General features: G+C 44.8%; 1 protein-coding gene across 1 annotated transcript in view; it reads left to right on the top strand.

Moving 5' to 3' along the window:
* Window positions 1-28: 28 nt before the first annotated feature.
* The window catches only part of XPC (XPC complex subunit, DNA damage recognition and repair factor), a 35701-nt gene continuing 15912 nt past the window's right edge, over window positions 29-19817 (top strand). The window contains exons 1-7 of the mRNA XM_027093922.1: window positions 29-203; window positions 7024-7219; window positions 9185-9303; window positions 11559-11682; window positions 12602-12686; window positions 14213-14370; window positions 14647-14767. Of these exons, the coding sequence (XP_026949723.1) occupies window positions 56-203; window positions 7024-7219; window positions 9185-9303; window positions 11559-11682; window positions 12602-12686; window positions 14213-14370; window positions 14647-14767 (951 nt within the window). The 5' untranslated portion in view covers window positions 29-55. The remainder of the gene's footprint in view (window positions 204-7023; window positions 7220-9184; window positions 9304-11558; window positions 11683-12601; window positions 12687-14212; window positions 14371-14646; window positions 14768-19817) is intronic.

Raw genomic sequence — 19817 nt, 5'->3', positions numbered from 1 at the left:
TGCGTCCCTTGGCGGCGAGGTGCGTCCAGCGTCCGCCAGTCCTGCCCAGGCAAAGATGGCTCGGAAGCGCACGGCGGGCAGGGAGCCGCGGGGAAGCGAGTTGCGCGGCCAGGTGGCCGCGGGCAGGGGGCCGCGGGGACGTGAGTCACGCAGCCAGACGGCCAAGGGCGAGAGCAAAGCCAGGCGCGAGGAGAAGGAGGCGGGTGAGAGCGAGGCCGAGCCGGGCTTAGGGGGAGAGGCTGGAGGAGGGCGGGAGGTAGGCCGGGTGGGGGAGGGCGAGGCTGGCCTCCTGCAGGTGCGGGCGAGGCAGCCCCGCGCCCACCTGGGCCAGCGAGACGGCGTTCCGGTGACCGCGGGAGGCAGGCGTCATGCGGCTGCCCCGGGCCTCCCCGACGTCGCTGCGCCTTTGCCCTCCGTGCCGGGAGCGATGCGCCCTGAGCGGTTCCGCGGAGCCCGGCCGGACCGCGAGCTCCCCTGCTCAGCCTCTTCCTGCTCCGCGTCACCCGCAGGATCAAGTCCGGCCTCCTGGTAGATGCAGAGGGTGCATAGGCAAGAGGCACTGCGATTGTTTTGTGTCCCCACAAGACGAACGGACCAGGACTTAGAGTGCTGGAGTGTGCTGATCTCCTGAATAGTACCTTCAGCCAAATCTCACCTCAGAGCCCCAGCTTCAGATCCCACCTGACTTCTTCACGTGCATATCGAATAGGCTTCTTATATTTGCCCTGGGCAAAGTAAAACTCTTGATTTTCCCCAGTTAAACCTGCCCCTTCCCCACTTTTCCCCTTCTCAGGAATTGATCCCTTCACTTCTTTAAGCAGACCCCTCCTCTTCCTTACACGCACACCTCCAGTCCTTCAGCAAGTCCTGTTAGTTCAACCTCAGAACCATATCTCCAATCTCTCCACTTCTCTTTATTCCCGTGGCCGCACCCCCTGCCCAAGCCACCCTCACTTTTCAGTTGAGCGACTAGCGATTGCCTCTTCACTGGCCTCCTTACTTCTTTTCATCCCTCACCACGGCAAGAGTTCTCTATGCAGGGGCGCAAGTGATCTTAAAAAAAAAATCAGATCTTGCCATGCTCCTGCTTCAGATCCTCTGTGGCTTCCCATTGCTCTTGGCATAAAATCCAGATTCCTCACCATGGCCTACAAGATCCTACGTGATATGGCTCCTGCTTCTTCTGTTGTCTGCTACCACTGTCTTCTTTGCCAGATACCCTCCTTGTTGGCCTCCGTTTGGTTCCTCAGATACGCTGTTATTTTTCACTTGAGCCTTTGCCTTTGATGTTCCTTCTCCCTAGAACGTTCTTCCGTGGCTTTTGCCGTGGCTCACTTCTGTTCCTCCAGGTCTCAACCCAGGCACTCCTCAAGTATCCTGCCTAAGGTGGTCTCTCCCAGGTACCCCTCGTGACAGAGGCTCTGACAGCCTGTGCCACATCTGTAATGATATTGTTCATTTATTTGCTTCCTTTTTGACCTGTCTTACCAGAATTTAAGCTTATGTAAACATGTCTTATTTTTTTGCTGTATCCTATCTTGTCCTCCCCCCTTCTCTGCGTATACTAAGTACTCAGTAAATATTATAAATAATTGCATAATGCATGCTGTAGAACGGATTTCTGGGGTACCTGATATAACTGGGTAGACGATTAGCCTAGGTCACCATCAAGGGCTCCTGTGACATAGATTCAGTAATTCTGTGATTCTGTACATATTTTAAGGCCATCATTCATTAGGAAATAGTCAAATGGTAACCATTTCTAAACTTAAAAGGTGATTTACCTCACAGTTAATACTACAAGTTCCATTTTATTCGTTGACTCATTCCTATAACATTTTATGAGTACCTAATGTCTGCTGCACACGAGCTAGGTGACATGGGAGATAGAGGTTTCTTGGAGATCAGAGTAGGGTAGTGTTCACATTTACCAAAAAAATATCCAAGACAGCGTGTGGTTTCATGGGATAAGGTATAAGGCTTTCTGACTTCTGAAGGAATAATCGGGAGAAATTGGGAAATGCTCTCTGAAGAAGTTATGTTTGGTCTGCAACTTGAAGAATAGGTAATATTTCAGCAAACGGCTGTGAAAAGGGGTTGTCATTCTAGTCAGAGGGAATGTATTCTGAATACGTGGCAATTAAAAAATTTTTTTGAAATCAAAAGGTATTGGAAATGCCACCAGCCTGGGTAGCATTCCTCCCAGCTAAACACTTCACCTTGGCACCAGGTTGGTATAGCTCCAACATTTAGTAGTTATATGTGTTTGGGTTATATATGAGAGGCAAATAATTTAGCCTCACTGGACCTCGTCTGTGAAACTTAATTCTAACCTGCTGGGTGGCTGTGAATTTTCATCCCGTAAGGCTCCTGGTATGGTCCAGGTGAAGTAATCAGATGGGGTAGCTCATATCAATTCAGCCTACACGTAGGCAAGGATGCACTTAAGCTTCGCTCACGCTCTGCGAGCCAGTGGAGCTGCAGTAAGTTTCCAATGTAGCTTCCGGGAAGAGTTATCAGCTTTGATGTGGTTGGGTAGAGGAGCAATTTGGTTGTGGTTTTGGCCGCAGGTGACACTGATTTGGTGACTCTCCAGTGTACTGTCTAACAGCACCATAGTGTGGGTTTTACCAGAACCTCAGTGCATGCACATGAACGTGACACTTGGCTGCTTCCAACAGCTGGGGACAAAGAAAATAGTCTTCCACGTTATATCTTTGTTTCCATTAGGGCACTTCTGGTTTCTCCATATTTAATCTCAATGTTAAATCCTTCATCGATGTAGTTCATTAACTCCTTCAACAGCTACTTACTGAGCACTTGCTATTTTCAGGCCCTGTGCTAGGCACTGGAATTATAGCGGTGAACAGGATAGGCAAGGTTCCTGCTCTCATGATGCCTGTAATCTTTGGGGAAGGGTAGGTAGGACAAGTAAGTTAAAAAATAAATTCACATGGTGATAAGAGCTATGAAGAAGGTAGGACAGGTTGCTGTAATAAAGCTGACATGGGGACAGGGAAGAAGCGGCGGTCAGAATTAGTGGTCAAGGAACTCCTGTGTGAAGACTTGACACTTTGAGCCAATTACTGACTGTAATGAAGGAGCCTTTTGTAGGACATTGTGGGGGAAGAGAGCTCTGGACAGAGGAATCAGTAAGTTTAAAGACCCATAGGAGGGAATGTTTTGGAATTGAGGTGAGAGACGTGAGTAGGACCCTTAGGTTGGAGACCAAACTAAGGAGTTTGCATTTTATTCTTAGTGCTATGAGGTGCTGCTGGCAGTTCTAAGCAGGTGTTTTTTTTTTTTTAGTAAATCAGTGGCTGGCCAATCAAGCCCCAGTGGTTAATTCATGCCCTGCTGAAATTACTTGGTTAAGGTCAAGGAGGCTGGTTAGACAGTTGTCCCTCGGTATCTGCAGAGAATTGGTTTCAGAACCTCCATGTATACTAAGATGTGCGGATGCTCAAATCCTTTACGTAACAGTGTAGTACAGTCAGCCCTCCGCATCCTCGGGTTCCACATCTGCAGATTCAACCAAAGTTCAGTCCGAGGCTGGTTGAATCTGTGGATTCAGAACCAGGGGGATATGGAGGGCTGACAGCTCTAGATCTTGGAGAGTCCTGGAAAATGGCCTCTTTTTTTTTTTTTTAATTATAGTTGACTTACAATATTAGTTCAGATGTACAATAGTGATCTGATATTGGACTCTACTCCATATAAAGTTATTATAAAATATTGGCTATATTCCCTGTGCTATACATTGCATCCTTGTAACTTACTGCTTTTATACCTAGTCCTTTGTACCTCTTAATCCTCTTCCCCTATCTTGCCTCTCCCCCCACCCCTTTCCCCATTGGTAGCCACTAATTTGTTCTCTGTATCTGAGTCTGTTTCTGTTTTGTTATATTTGTTCATTTGTTTTATTTTTTAGATTCCACATATAAGCGAAAACACAGTATTTGTCTTTCTCTCTCTTATTTCACCGAGCATAATACCCTCCATGTTGTTGCAAATGGCAAAATTGCATTCTTTCTATGGCTGAGTAATATTTCTAATTCCTTTAGATGGTAGGTTAGGTGGTTTGAGATTTTTTCCTGTTTCTTGAGGTGGGCCTGTATTGCTGTAAGCTTGCCTCTTAGGAGGAAGCTTTTGCTGCATCCTGTGGATTTTGTAAAATTGTGTTTTTATTTTCACTGTCTTAAGGTATTTTCTGATTTCCTCTTTGATTTCATGATTCATCCATTGGTTTTTTTTGTTTTTTAGTAGCATCTTGTTTAGTCTCCATGTGTTTGTATTTTTTTCTTTTTTCTTCCCGTCACTGATTTCTAGTTTCATACTGTTGTCATTGGAAAAGATGCTTGATACATTTTCAGTCTTCTTGAATTTGTTGGGACTTGTTTTGGGGCTAGCATGTGATCTATCCTGGAGAATGTTCCACGTGCACTTGAAAAGAATGTGTATTGTACTGTTTTGGGACAGAATGTCCTGCAGATATCTATTAAGTCCATCTGGTCTAATGCGTCATTTAAGGTCAGTGTTTCCTTTTTTCCCCCATTTATTTATTTATTTATGGCTGTGTTGAGTCTTCGTTGCTGTGCATGGGCTTTCTCTAGTTGTGGTGAGTGGGGGGCTACTCTTCATTGCAGTGTGTGGGCTTCTCATCGCAGTGGCTTCTCTTGTTGCGGAGCACGGGCTCTAGGCGTGCGGGCTTCAGTAGTTGTGGCACATGGGCTCTAGAGCACAGGCTCAGTAGTTGTAGTACACAGGCTTAGTTGCTCCGTGGCATGTGGGATCTTCCCAGAACAGGGCTCAAACCTGTGTCCCCTGCATTGGCAGGCAGATTCTTAACCACTGTGCCACCAGGGAAATCGCAGGGTCACTGTTTCCTTATTGATTTTCTGTCTGAACCATCTGTCCATTGATGTAAGTGGGGGTGTTAAGGTCCCCCACTATTGTACTGCTGTCAATTTCTCCCTTTATTTCTGTTAATATTGCTGTATATATTGAGGTGCTCCTATGTTAGGTTCATATATATTTATGAATGATATCTTCTTGTATTGACCTCTTTATCATTGTATAATGTCCTTTGTCTTTTAGTATAGACTTTGTTTTATAGTCTGTCTTGTCTGATACAAATCTTGCTACCCCAGCTATCTTTTTGTTTCCATTTGCATGGAATATCTGGATAATAGCCTCTTGATACTGTGGCACCAAAAACAGAAAAAAAAACAGTAAAGAATAAAGAAAAAAATGTCATCCGTATGTCTGCCATCCAGAAACAGCCACCACTAAATAATAGTGTATTTCCTTCTAGTCTGTGTATTTTTTTGTGTGAAGTAGAAAGTATACTATTAAAATAATTTTGCATTTTTAGCATTTTATCATATATCATTTTCCTTTGTCTTAAAAGATGGCTGAATTACATATCATTGTGTGACTGTACCATAATTGATGCTTATCTAATGGATAGACATTCAGATTTTAAAAATTTTGGATATTATGAATAATGATACTATGAACAGTTTTTTGATTCACAGTTTATTTCCCTTGTTCTCACTTTTAACTCCTCAACCTCTCTCTTCAAAACACAAAAATACACGGCTGTGCCTTTTAACCAACCAAGTGACTTTGGTGAGGAAGAAACAGCGCTTCCGGAGCAACCCCCGCCTGCATCTTTAGATTAGTAAAGTGGAGTATTAACAAAGGGCTGAAAACCACTGTAAGATCTAGAAATCCTGTTTTTAAGGGTGCCCTACCAAACTGTCAAGTCATAAATAAACTTTTAAGCAAATTCTGGCCTTGAAATAAGAAATCTGTTTCCAGATTATAAATAACTAATTTTGAAATATTTTGTTTCCATTAAAATGTTTAAAACCTGGGAATGCATAAATTTCTTCTTTTATAAAACATTTGAAAGAAACAGAACTGAATCAGTGATTTTAACCAGCATTAAAACAAATGCTGTTATAAGGTGAAATTTATTAAAATTAAGTTATGATTTTGTTTAGATCAAAAGGGAGAGTCTTTTTTCCCCATGCAAAATTGTATTCTTGGGGAATATAAATACCTATCCAGAGAGTCAGCAGGACAAACCATAGATGAAAGGAATGAATTAATTTGATATTTTAGGTTAATATTGCAGCTCCTTTTGGAACCTCAGTGAAGGCTAGGGTATTTTTGTTTTCCACAGTTAATTGAAGCAGAGTTCTGCAGCAGCAAAAGAAGATGATTTAAGATAATTTGCATGAATATATTTATAATAAAATAGAAAATATTTCCCTGTCATATTAATACATATTATAAATATATATAACAGTAATATATGTTAATAAGCAGACCATGCTTTTAGATACCCTAGTTGAACTAAAACCAACAGTTTATGCATTTTTTATATTTCCCTTTAACAAAAAAAAGAAACAATAATTATTTTGAGAAAATAAAGTTATTTTTGAGTTACTGCTAACTCATTCCAACCCTAAGTTTGCTGAGAGTGGCACCGAGGTGAGACTGGAAAGATTTCATAATGTATGTGTTTTGAGTAGTGTTTGGGTTTGAAAGATGACAGGAACTTAGATTAGGAGAAATCGGTTGTGCTAAAACTGGACACTTGGACATGTTTATGAACTTGAATCATTTCACTTAATAGGAGTGGATTATCCCTAAAATAAATAATTAGTCTTGGCAGGTAGTAAATAAGCAAGGTGTTAATTAATGGATTGATGAATCTTCCTTGCTGGATATTAGCTGAAATTTAAGGTTTGCAGTTTAGGTTGTATGAGTCATGTGGTGGTGTGTCTGTAGTCTTAGGAGGAGTAGAATACAGTGCTGATAAAGGAAGAGTGTAGAGTGTAGACCGGCTGGAGGTGGGAAGAGGCTGAAAGTTGGTTGCTGACCCAACATGGGATGGTGACGGAGGTTTAGAGGGAGGTTACCAGAGAGGACTTCTCATGACCCTGCCCATGAAGCTACCGTGTCTCCACCTTTCCTTTTGTCCCTTATCTCACGTTCTGTGTGGTCATCTAGATGTCTTCGAAGATGAGAAACCTCCAAAGAAGAGTGTTCTCTCAAAAGTTTCACGAGGAAAGAGGAAGAGAGGCTTCGGTGATTCTGGGGGCCCAGCAGATGGTCCAGCAAGAAAGAAAGCGGCCAAAGTGACTGTTAAATCCGAAAACCCTCAGGTTATTAAGGATGAAGCCCTCAGTGATGGGGAAGATTCCAGGTGAGATGGCTGAAAACCTCTTGAGCAGGTCTTGATTGTTCCCATCAGGGAAGTGTGACTAAGAAAACCTACTCTTTTTGCTTGTCACTGGGATCTGTGGAAAAGGTGGGATCTTTAAACTCTTCTAGGTAGAGCTCAGACCACTAGTAAGAGCTGGGAAGAGTCTTGGCAATTATATAGTTTACCTCCCAAACTTTTCAGATGAGGACGACAGCTTTCAGAAAGTGATTTGTTCATGGTTACACAGCTAGATGGTGGCCAAAACCAGGATGAGACCTCGGTCTTCTGACTCCTGGTCCAGTACTCTTTATACCACACGAAGACATTTCATACACGAGGCATTTCCCTGACGTCTGGCCGTGTCCTGTCCTGCTCTCCTCGGGTGCGCTCCGCCCCTGCCCAGCTGGACTTCCCTCCTTCACTTGACACGTGCTCACGCTCTTCCTTCTGCCTGGAACGGTTTCTTCCACCTTCAAGATGCAGAGCAGAAGTCATCCCCTCCACAGTCTTAATTGATTCCTCCCCCTTTTCCTCCTCGGACTTCTTGCTGCATCTTGTAAGAGTGTAACTGATCCGCCTTGTGTTACACTTACTTGTTTCCGTGCCATATACCACTGTGAGCTCAGACGGCTGGACCCACACTGGTTCATTTGTTTATGCCCCGTGGTGTCTAGGGCAGGGCCTTTGACAGTGAATGAGCATATTAATATGTGGTGAACAATCAACACTTGATCATCTGCCTCCTAGGGAAATTGGGGAGGGGGGAGGAAGAGGACAAACAGAGAGGCAGTAGTTTCTTCTTTGTTTCAGAAATAAACCCTCACTCTTAGTGTCAGCTTTTCCAGCACCTCCAGTCCTGGCTCAGAAAGTAGGCCAGGACAGGGCAGCTGTGGGAAGGAGCGCAAGGAAGCGTGTGGATTTTCCACCATCGTTCATCTCTTAGACTTTTCCTGCGAATGCCTCTGAGCTTACTGCTTCCCAGTTGCCTCTCCCCACTTGTTGCATTCTTTCTGCATAGAAATTCACAAACAGATAGACCAGGATGTTGCCAGGGAAAGCTCTGGTCCCCCTTTCCCTCTCAGTTAAGAGTTGCCATTTCTGCCACTTTTACTCTAAGGGGACATTTTTGTTGCTGTGGTGTTGAGAGGAAGTGGCAGGGTAAAAAGGGAGTGTTTGTCTTTTTAGAGCTGAAGCCTGAGGCTTGTTATTTTAAACGTCTGTGCTAAAATCTTGGGTCATATTCTCACTGGATACCATGTGTCCAGTCTTACAAAGGCTGTAAGTAACTCAATTCCCTGAACATATTTTATGTGTGAATTTGCACAATTTTATTGCATATTAGCAACCGTTGACTCTTGAGCCAGTATTTAGCCAGCTCCGTATCTACGTAGTTCTCTCCTTACCCTTCCAGTTGTCCATGTTCCTTATGACTCACCTGTGTTCAGTTACATCCCCACTTACTTAGAAGTTAAAATTCTACCAACCTCGGTCTCCTTTCGTCTTATTTCCCAGAGGTGGGGAAACAATCTTCTGAGTTGGCTCATGGTAGGATCCGCAAATGTGACTTCTCTCCTCTTCTTTCTGGCGTCTGGCTGCACGTGTGTGCACACAGACATCGCAGCTTTTACTTCTGGGACTCACATTATTTTTGTGGTTTTTTTCTAACTTGCCCTGTATCATTTACAGACACAGATGTTTCCCTTCACACAGCTCTAGATTGTAGGTTCATCATGTTCCTCCTGTTTTGACAGCACATCTAGTGTGCGACCTGTGATCAGAGCACATCTTGGCGGGAACTTGAGACCCGGGCTAATGGAGGAAGTGAGGCTCAGAGCTCACAAATCATCAACTAATTGCAACAGTTTCTCAGTAAATAGAAGGAGTCCTTACAGTTGAGTTTAGTTTAAACATAGCCCTAGGATGTCTGAGCTTTTCTTCATCTTCCCTCCTGTGATCTCTACACAGGGACTTCCCGAGTGCCCTCAAGAAGGTGCACCGTCCAGAGAAAGAGGCTGCTGCAGACAAAGGTGGGGGTGAAGGGGGCGACGAGGAAGAGAGTGAGGAGGACTGGGAAGAGGTAGAAGGTAAAGTGTCTTCCTCTGTTCTCAGAACTGTTTGATGCTGTTTTTCTGTTGGATTCCGTTTGGAGTCATGTCACTGCAATCCTGTCCTTTTCTTTTGAAACTAATAAAAACAAAGTTGCAGTAGGGGACTTGCTTTTGATGTAAGGAAAAAGTCATGACCAGGTTAGCAAAGAACATTGTATATTCTCTTCCTCTGGTGGTGCTCCATGGAGGGGATCATGAGATAGAGAAGCCACATCATCTCATAGAGCACGGGCTTTGCGGGTGCTCATACCTGGCTCAGAGGCCAGCTTTGCCACTTGTGCAGCTGGGTGAGTGAGTAACTCCAGCTGTCCGAGCTGAGTTTTTCCACTGGTGACAGTTGGTAAACACCGAGCACTTACTGTGAGCTGGGCACAGTCTAGGCTCCAGGTTGTTGTGGGAAAATGTGTTGGGCCTGGTGCATCACGTACTCACAATACATAGCCCCTAATGTCACCATCACTAGCGTGACTTTTCTTCCCCAGCTTTTTATTTTGAAAGTGTTCAAACCTACAAAAAAGTTGAACATGTAGTCCATACACTGTTCACCTAGACTCACTAACTTTACCATTGTGCTGTTTGAATGCACCGGCATCTTTCCTTCTATAAATCTGCATTGTGGAACCACGTGAAAGTAAGTCACAGACATCCTGACTCTTCACTCGTAAATGCTTCAGCATGCATTTCCTAAGAGTAAGACATTCTCCTGCATGGTGAAATACCATTATCATACCTAAATTAAGTCCCTAATTGTTATAAAACTATCCTTTATAACTGTTTTTCCTCTTTTTTTTTTTTTGCTTTTCATAGCACTGGGTTTTTGTTTCGTTTTGTTTTGTGTTGGTGGAGTCCTGGGCCTCTTGTTTCGTAGAATGTCTCATATTGTGGTTTGTGATGGTGGGAACCTTGTTTGAATGCCCCCTGGATTTCTTACAAACTGTAAGGTGAGGCCAAAGACTTAGGTATATTTAGATTAAACATTTTTTGGCAGGAACACTTCAGAGCTTTGTACTTCACAGTGCATCCATTCAGAGGCATCTAATGTCAGGTTGTACTGCTGCCGATGCTAAGTTTGATCATGTCTGTGGTACTGCCTGATTGTGCCAATGTAAAGGTACATTTTCCTTTTGTAATTTACCATCTCTAGTGGGACTCTGATTCTGCGTGAATATCCTGTTCCCCAGTCACTTTCTACTTAATGGTTTTAGCAAGCGTCAATGATCGGGACTGAATCAAAGATTATTATATTGAGCACTGCAAATATTTTGATTCTGTCATCTCATGTATATTTATTAGCTGACTTTGATCTGTAAAGAAGAGCTCTGCCTTTTAAGAATTGTATTTATTTATTTTGGGTATCACTATGGACTTAAAAATTCAATGTTATCAGTTATCATCATTACATTTTCTGATCTTTGGATTGTCCCACGTTTGGCGAGCAGGAGCCCCTTTGAGCTAGCTACCCTACAGAGTCCTTTTGACATGACTTCATTAGTTTCTGAGAATGTTTTTGTTCTTTGGCACAATAAGATGTTCCAGGATCTCTCTATACTCCCTTGCTGCACACCTGGAATTGGCCTTTTTTTTCTCTAAGAAGCCCTGGTTCATTTTAGTAGGAACAGGTACATAGAAACCAAGGTCTTGGCACTGGGTATTGTCATTGCCAGTGGGGTGTCATTGCTTCTAGGCCCAGAGCTGCTTTGAAAGGAACTTTGCTAATGAAGTTCACAGTTCAGCAAATTTAATTTATTTCAGCTGGTGTTTATAAGCAGTGTAGCAGAGAAAGATGAAGATGCATGCCTTGCTGTGTATTCAGTACAAGTTTACAGTTGAATGGGGAAGTCATGCCTCTCTACAAAGCAAATTTTTATGAGCGTTACCATAGTGATACAGAGAATAGGAAATTGCTCCCTGAGTCTCTTCTAAATCACACACAGATGAGCATTAGCTCCATGATACCAGGGGTCTGTATCTAATTCACCTCACTATCTCTGTGCCTAAGGTTCTTCCTCTGAGGGCTGTTTCTCTGGGTTCTTGTGCAGGTTAATGAGACAGTTAGATTGTAAGAGCACAGGGCCTGGCATTTCCTAGGAACTCAGAACATGGTCTCCACGGTTTCCTACCTCACACCCATTCCTCACTTGCTCCGTCCCAGCAGAACCTCGATTTTGTTTGGTACGGTATCTATTATAACGATAATTATTATTATTGATTTTAAAAATTACTGTTTATAGAAGTTAGTGAGCCCGTGCCGGGTGACGTGGGGGAAAGCGCAGCCTTCTCTACATCCGCTCTGCCCGTGAAGCCCGTGGAGATAGAAATTGAAACACCGGAGCAGGTGAAGGCAAGAGAAAGAAGGTACAATTAAGCACTTGCTTCTAGTTTCTGTCACGTATCATCACTGGCAGCTGCTCCTCAATGAAAAACACATAGGAGACCCGGGCTGAGTGTCAGAGCTGTCAGGAGCGTTAGGTGAGAGAGCCCTGGGCTCACCTTTAGGACTGAAGGAGACACCTTTGTGTCCTGGCTAGGGCAGGAGGTGTGCCAGGGGCTCTGCAGGTTGCCTGTCATCTTACTCCGTCTTTAGGACAGTGTGCGAATGAGGAGCCGGAGACTCAGAGAGGTTAAGTAACATTTCTGCTGTGCGTGGATGCACCACGATCTGTGTCCCTCAGGCTGACCCGGCATTGCTGTTCGTCTCCCCATGTCACTGCAGGGCCTGCGGCAGTGCCTGCTGCGGCTAGGGGCCCCCACTCCTCTCCAGGGTCCCCAGGCCCTCGGCAGCCCCTGGCAGCCCGGCCATATGGAGTGCGTCTCCTGGTAGTTAATTGGTTCCTGAGGCCCCCGTGTGATGGGCACGTTATTAGGCCTGAAGGAGGGAGACAATAGCAGTCAGGAAGCCTCAGGTTTTCCTCAGGATGCTTGGGACACAGACATGAGAGAGATTTTACAGCAGAACAGCATCGCACAAACGAGCGTGCGCTAACTTGACGTAAGGCAGTGTGTGCTGAGGAGCCGGTCAGTCCTGGTGGCGGAATAGTCAGAGGGGACATCCTGGAGGGCGGGCTCTGAAGCATGCTTGGATGGAGGGTGGGCGCAGGTCGAGCAAGGGGAGGGAACGTCCTGGGCCAGGGCTCGCGGGTAAGGAGGAGTGGGAACAGCCAGCCTGCAGGTCTGCTGAGTAGCACAGCCTCAGTCATTGCAGCTGAAAGGTGTTGATGGGAGAGTGGGGTCGGCCTTCACCCTTCATCCTCTGAGTTTTCAATGTGCATTGCAGTGAAAAGATAAAAACGGAGTTTGAGACATATCTTCGGAGGATGATGAAACGTTTCAATAAGGAAGTCCGTGAGGACACACACAAGGTACGGCAGGGAAGGAGGAGGGTGGTACGCAGGGGAACTGGGTTTTCCGTCAGCCCTGCCTCTGGGCTTCCACTCACTGTGTGACCTGGTGAGTTTCTGACTCGCTCCTGAAGTGGGGGTGATAACAGTGTCTGCCTGGGGGGATGGGCGTGAGGAGTAAGCAGATAGCACATGTAAAGCACGTAGCTCAGTGCCGGGCGGGCAGCAGGGGCTAATACCAGGCACTGTCCTCCCATCCCTTCTCTCAGCCGTTTAATAACGTTGGTTCTGATCTCAGCTAAAGTTGCTGTGGCTTCTGGCTTCAGCTGGTACTTCCTGAACATACACCGGGGCCTTAGCAAGGTGCTTGGCATTGTGGGGAAAGAGACTTGCATGAAGCTTGTTTCCTACCATTCAGGAGTTTCTTATCTCACACAGGGAACAGGAAATACATCAAAACAGGGAGACTCGAGACGTAGCACAAGGAAAGAGATCAGTGTGGGCCTCAGTAGCCGAGGAAGGCCTCATTTAGGAGAGAGGATGGGGCGGGTCAGGAGGAAGGATGGCACAGGGAGACGCAGAAAGGCCGAGTGGTGGCCGGGCTGGTGGGACAGCCGGGGGCCTGCGTCTAGGAGGCAGCATGCGCTGGAGGCCCATGGAGAGTGAGGCAAGGGCAGACTTTGGTTTTCCTCTGACCGGCAGCAGGCAGCTAGGGAGAGTGTAGTGATGCGGAGGGTGGAAGGGGCACTGCCTGCAGCAGCTGCAGAAGCCGAGGGGTGCAAAGAACACAGAGTCAGGGTGGAGAGACGAGGGGAGAGCTGGCCTGGCGCCCTCACAGGCCTGGGCGCCGAGCCGGGTGGCTGGGTTTCTTTTACCCCTTGGTATTGGAGGTGAAAGAAAGGCGAGGATGACTATGACTCCAAGATGTGAAGCTTAAGTGAGGGGAGAAGGGCGGAGCATGGGCTGCAGCAGGCCGGCTGTAGGCAGGAAGAAGGGGGACTGCCTTGAGGGGAAATGATGCAAAGCTGAGTGGGAGGAGGAGCAGACAGCCTCGTGGTTGTTTCCGGAGGCTGGGGAAGGCTGGGGTAGGCTGGGGTGGCGCGCAGGCGTGGGGACACGTGTGGGTCTGCGGCGGAGGCATTATACACACCGGGGTGGGGTTGAGGTGCACACGGCCTATCCCATCCCAGCTGCGACAGCGGCTCTCCCCCATTCCGTTTCCTCCTGATCTTTTTGGAGCAAACACCAGACTTTGTAACATTTCATCCACAAATCCTTCAGGATGTATCAGTACCTCTAAAAGATAAGACCTCTTGAGAAAAAGGAAGTTTGTATTTGGCAGCTTTGAGATGTGATTGTTTCTTTGAGGGAAGGAGTACCTAGAGAGAAGAGGGGATGAAAGACAGAGTCTTGGGAGATGGCAGCGTTAGTATTTTTACTTTCTTGTATGTAGAAATGACAACAAATATTTCCTGTCCGCAAAACGTCTTTGAATTTGGCAGCAAAAATCCCACTGGTTTTCAGCCTTCCCTTTTCCCTCTCCCCAGGTTCACCTTCTGTGTCTGCTTGCAAATGGCTTCTATCGAAATAGCATCTGCAACCAGCCAGATCTGCGTGCCATCGGCCTCTCCATCGTCCCAACTCGCTTTACCAAAGTGCCACCTCAAGACGTGGACGTCAGCTACCTGTCAAACCTGGCGAAATGGTAGGGCCTTCAGGCCTGTGCTGCAGAGCGTAGTGTAGGATTTGTGTCTCAGAGGCTGGGTGCAGGTCAGTTCCACAGACCCTCCTTGAGGGGCTGGGAAGGCTCCCCAGGGGGAGGGTGTGAGTTGGGTCTTCAGGAGTTGGCCAGACAGGCTGGGAAGAGGGGCACTGGCAGGCGGGGCTCCCAAGACACCCCGCTCTGTGTTTTGGCTGTAGAAGAACAGAGTTCCTCTTTGCCCTGACGTCTGACGCAAAGGAATGCCTGATTTCTCTCCAGGTTCATTGGGACATTTACAGTTAATGCAGACCTTTCAACCAATGAGCAGGATGGCCTGCAGACGACGCTGGAGAGAAGGTTTGCTATTTACTCTGCGAGAGACAGTGAAGAGTTGGTCCACGTGAGTGACTCCTGGCAGCACTGTTTTCATTAGGTCTGTTAGCTGGGGAATATGGCAGTCATGTGCCACATACCATTCCAGCTGTTTTACATATATTTCCTTGCTCAGTTCTCATAAAGTAAAAACAGGTACTGAAGCTCAGAGAAGTTAAATCACTTTCTTAGGGTCATTCGGTTGGTAAGCATTGGAGACAGGATTGGGCCCACGTGTGCGTTGAAAGCTGCCCTCTCTCCTGTCTCTTACTTGGTGTCCTGGTGTATTAAAGCACTTAGTTTTTGGTCAGCTGCCCTCGAATTGTTTACAGTAGTCAAAAATCGTGTTTAAAAGCCCCAAGGAAATGTTTTTTCAAATTGGCTGCTGAAATCCTTAAGAAAGTGTTTCCTTACCTTCCAAGCTGGGTGAAGATGCTGGCAGGTGGCCGTGCAGTGAGTAGGGTTCTGTCCAAAAGGAGTCTTGGCGAAGAGTTTGTGTGTAGACAGGCTTTGTCGCATGCTTAAAATACCCTTAGGTAAGGCTCTGTCTCAATAAAACAAAAATAGGTAGAAATGTGGTTTTATCCCTGGAAGATTTCTGTTGATGCATATACTTGTGTCTGAGCTTCAGATTCCGTTCAGGGAAAGAGACTTTTTGTATCTTTAGAGACCAAATGACTGGCATCTTACGTCTCTTCCAATTTGGCTTGAAAAAGTGTGGGTATCTGGACAGTAATTGTGTGGTGATATCACCACCCAGAGAAAAACACTCGTATTTCAGTGTCATCCTCCCAGACTTTGTTCCCACGTATATCTGTGCATGTACTGTTTTGTTTGTGTAGTTTTATTAAGCAAAGAAATAGTTTTTTTTAAAGAAGTAAACAATTCAGTGATACTCGGTGCATTTTCAGTGTTGTGCATCCGCCACCTCTATCTATTTCCAAAACACTCTTACTATCCCAGGAGGAGACCCTGTACCTATTACACAGTCACTCCCATTCTTGCTCCTTTTCCCACCTCCCCAAGTATCTGGCAGCCACCCATTTGCATTCTCTCTCTATGGACATATTTTGGATATTCCATATAAAAGAAATCACAGTACAGTCAGCATTCCTTATCTGCAGGTTCCACATTGACAGATTCAGCCGACTGCCAACCAGATTTATATCTGCAGTTGGTTGAATCCGCAGATGCAGAACCCAAGGATAGAGGGAGCGCCAGCTGTACTCTGCCATTTTGTATAAGGGACTTAAGCATCTGCGGATTTTGGTGTCCGGCGGGGTCCTGGAACCAATCCCCAAAGATAACCGAGGGACGGCTACATATGACCTTTTGTGTCTGGCTTCTTTGACTTAGCATGCTTTCAAGGTTCATTCACGTTTGTAACATGTATCAACTTCATTCCTTTTTATGGTGAATAATATTCCATTGTATGGACAGACCACATTTCACTTATCCATTCATCAATTGATGGGCGTTTAGGTTGTTTTCCATCTTTTGGCTGTTGTGAAGAGTACTGCTATAAACATTGTGTGTACATATATTTATTTGGGTACTTGTTTTCAGTTCTTTCGGGTATATACCTAGAAGTAGAGTTGCTGGGTCATATGGTAATTGTATGCCAAACTGTTTTACATAGCAGCTGCACCATCTTACCTTCTCACCAGCAAAGTACAAGGATTCCAGTTTCTCCAGATCATCACGAACACTTGTTATTTTCCATTTTTTGGATTATAGTCATCCTTACAGGTGTGAAGTGGTACTCACTGTGGCTTTGGTCTGCATTTTCCCGATGATTAATGATGGGTTAATGTCTTTTCATGTGCGTATCGGCCATTTGTTTATCTTCTTCGGAGAAATGTCTGTTCAGGTCCTTTGCCCATTTAAAATTGGGTTCTTTGTCTTTGTTATTGAGTTGTAAGAGTTCTTTATATATTTCGGTTACCAGACGCCTATCAGATATATGCTTTGCAAATATTTTCTCCCATTCTGTAGGTTGTCTTTTTACTTTCTTCATGAAGTCCTTTGATGCACAAAAGTTTTAATTCTGACAAAGTCCAATTTTCTATTTTTCTTTTTTTTTTAAATTATTTTATTTTTGGCTGCATTGGGTCTTGGTTGCTGTGCGTGAGCTTTCTCTAGTTGCGGCGAGTGGGGGCTACTCTTCGTTGCGGTGCGCGGGTTTCTTAATGCGGTGGCTTCTCTTGTTGCGGAGCACGGGCTGTAGGTGTGCGGGCTTCAGTAGTTGTGGCACACATACTTAGTTGCTCCGCGGCATGTGGGATCTTCCCAGACCTGGGCTCGAACCCGTGTCCCCTGCACTGGCAGGCAGATTCTTAACCACTGTGCCACCAGGGAAGTCCTCTTTTGTTTCTTGTACTTTTGGTGTCATATCAAGAATTCATTGCCAAATCCCAGATCATGAAGATTTCCTCCTGTATTTCCTTCTAAGAGTTTTACAGTTTTAGCTCTTACATTTAGGTCTTTCATCCATTTTGAGTTAATGTTTTTATATGATGTAAGGTAGGTGTTCAACTTCATTATTTTTGCGGTACACGGGCCTCTCACTGTTGTGGCCTCTCCCGTTGCGGAGCACAGGCGCTGGACGCGCAGGCTCAGCGGCCATGGCTCACGGGCCCAGCCGCTCCGCAGCACGTGGGATCTTCCTAGACCAGGGCACGAACCTGTGTCCCCTGCCTCGGCAGGCGGACTCTCAACCACTGCGCCACCAGGGAAGCCCCAACTTCATTATTTTTGCACATGGATATCCAGTGGTCCCAGCACCGTTTCTTGAAGAGACTAGTCTTTCAACTATTCATTGTATTTGTTGTATTATTTTCACTATTTATTGCAAGTTTTTCAATGGGGATGAATGGTCTTGGCACACTTATCAGAAATCAATTGGCCATAGACAGTTGGGTTAATTTCTGGGCTGTCTGTTCTATTCCATTGGTCTACATGTCTGTCCTTATGCCAGTGCCACACTGTTTTGATTACTGTGAATCTGTAGTAAGTTTTGAAATCAGAAGTATGAGTACAACCTCATAATGCCATTTTGGCTATGTGGGGCCCTGTGCAGTTTCACGTGAAATTGATGGTCTGCTTTTCCATTTCTGCAAAAAAGGCCATTGGAGGGGCTTCCCTGGTGGCACAAGTGGTTGAGAGTCCGCCTGCCAATGCAGGGGACGTGGGTTCATGCCCCGGTCCAGGAAGATTCCACATGCCGTGGAGCGGCTGGGCCGCTGAGCCTGCGCGTCCGGAGCCTGTGCTCTGCAATGGGAGAGGCCACAACAGTGAGAGGCCCGCGTACCGCCAAAAAAAAAAAAAAAAGGCCACTGGAGTATTGATAGGGTTTGCATTGATTCTGTACATTGATTAGGGCAGCATTGCTATCTAGTCAATATTAAGTCTGTAAACATGGCTTTTTCCTTTTTTTTGCTTTTTAAATTTCTTTTAGTTGTATTTTGTAGTTTTCAGTGTACCTTTCTTTCATATCCTTGGTTTTCTCTAGGTATGTTATTCTTTTCGATGCTGTTGTAAATGGTATTGTTTTCTTAATTTCCTTCTCAGATTGTTCAGTGACGGTGTATTAAAAAAACGGCTGATTGTGTTGATCTTATACCTTGCAGCTTTGCTGAGTTCATTTAACAGTTTCTTGTGCATTCTTTGGGATTTTCTATATATAAGATCTTGACCTCTGTGAATAGAGTTAGTTTTACTTCTTCTTTTCCAGTTTGGATGCCTTTTGTTTCTTGTTCTTGTCCAGTTGCTCTGGCTAGAACTTCCAGCACAGTGTACAATAGCAGTGACAAAAGCAGGCATCTTGTCTGGTTCTTGATATTGGGAGGGAAAGCTTTTCACTCTTTCATGACTGAGTATCTTGGTAGTTGTGGATTTTCATATACATTCTGTATCATGTTGAAGAAGTTCCATATTTCTAGTTTTCTGAATGTGTTTTAATCATGAAAGTGCTTTGGATTCTGTCAGATGCTTTTTCTGTGTCAAATGAGATGATTTTGTGATTTTTCTCCCCTTCATTCTACTAACGTAGTGCATTGCATTCATGGATTTTCTGTTGATTGATTGATTGAAGTATAGTTGATTTACAATATTGTGTTAGTTTCAGATTACAGCATAGTGATTTAGTGTTTTTTGCAGATTATATTCCATTATAGCTTATTACAAGATAATGGGTATAATTCCCTGTGCTATACAGCAAATCCTTGTTGCTTATCTATTTTATGTATAGTAGTTTGTATCTGTTAATTCCATACCCTAATTTGTCCCTTTCCTCTTCTCACTCCCCCTTGGTAACCACAAGTTTGTTTTCTATATCTGTGACTCTGTTTCTGCTTTGCATATACTGTCATTTGTATTTTTTTTTTTTTTTGGTTCTACGTATAAGTAATATCATTACCATATTTGTCTTTCTCTGTCTGACTTATTTCACGAAGCATAATATTCTCTAGGTTCATCCATGTTGCTGCAAAGCATTTTATTGTTTTTTGTGGTTGAGTAATATTCCATTGTATGTATATACCACATCTTTTTAATCCAGTCATCTGTTGATGGGTACTGGGGTTCCTTCCCTGTCTTGAGTATTGTAAATAGTGCTGCTGTGTTCACTGGGGTGCATGTTATCTTTTTGGATTAGAGGTTTTTTTTCCAGATATACCCAGGAGTGGAATTGCTGGGTCATATGATAGTTCTATTTTTAGTTTTTTAAGGAACTTTCATACTGTTTTCCATAATGGCTGCACCAATTTAAATTCTTACCACCAGTGTTCGGGGATTCCCTTTTCTCCACATCCTCTCCAACATTTGTTATTTGTAGGCTTTTTGATGATAGCCATTCTGACAGGTGTGAGGTGATAGCTGATTGTGGTTTTGATTTGCATTTCTCTAATAATTAGCAATGTAGAGTATCTTTTCATGTGCCTGTTAGCCATCCATATGTCTTCTGCCCATTGTTTGATTGGGTTGTTTGTTTGTTTTTGTTTTGCGGTACGCGGGCCTCTCACTGTTGTGGCCTCTCCCGTTGCAGAGCACAGGCTCTGGACGCGCAGGCTCAGTGACCA

This window comes from Aethalodelphis obliquidens, unplaced genomic scaffold (assembly GCF_003676395.1).
Source record: "Aethalodelphis obliquidens isolate GAN/ISIS:26980383/991018 unplaced genomic scaffold, ASM367639v1 scaffold86, whole genome shotgun sequence".
NCBI classification, from domain to species: Eukaryota; Metazoa; Chordata; class Mammalia; order Artiodactyla; family Delphinidae; genus Aethalodelphis; species Aethalodelphis obliquidens.
The sequence above is the reverse complement of the archived record's forward strand: the minus strand, read 5'-3'. Positions and strand labels throughout refer to the sequence as shown.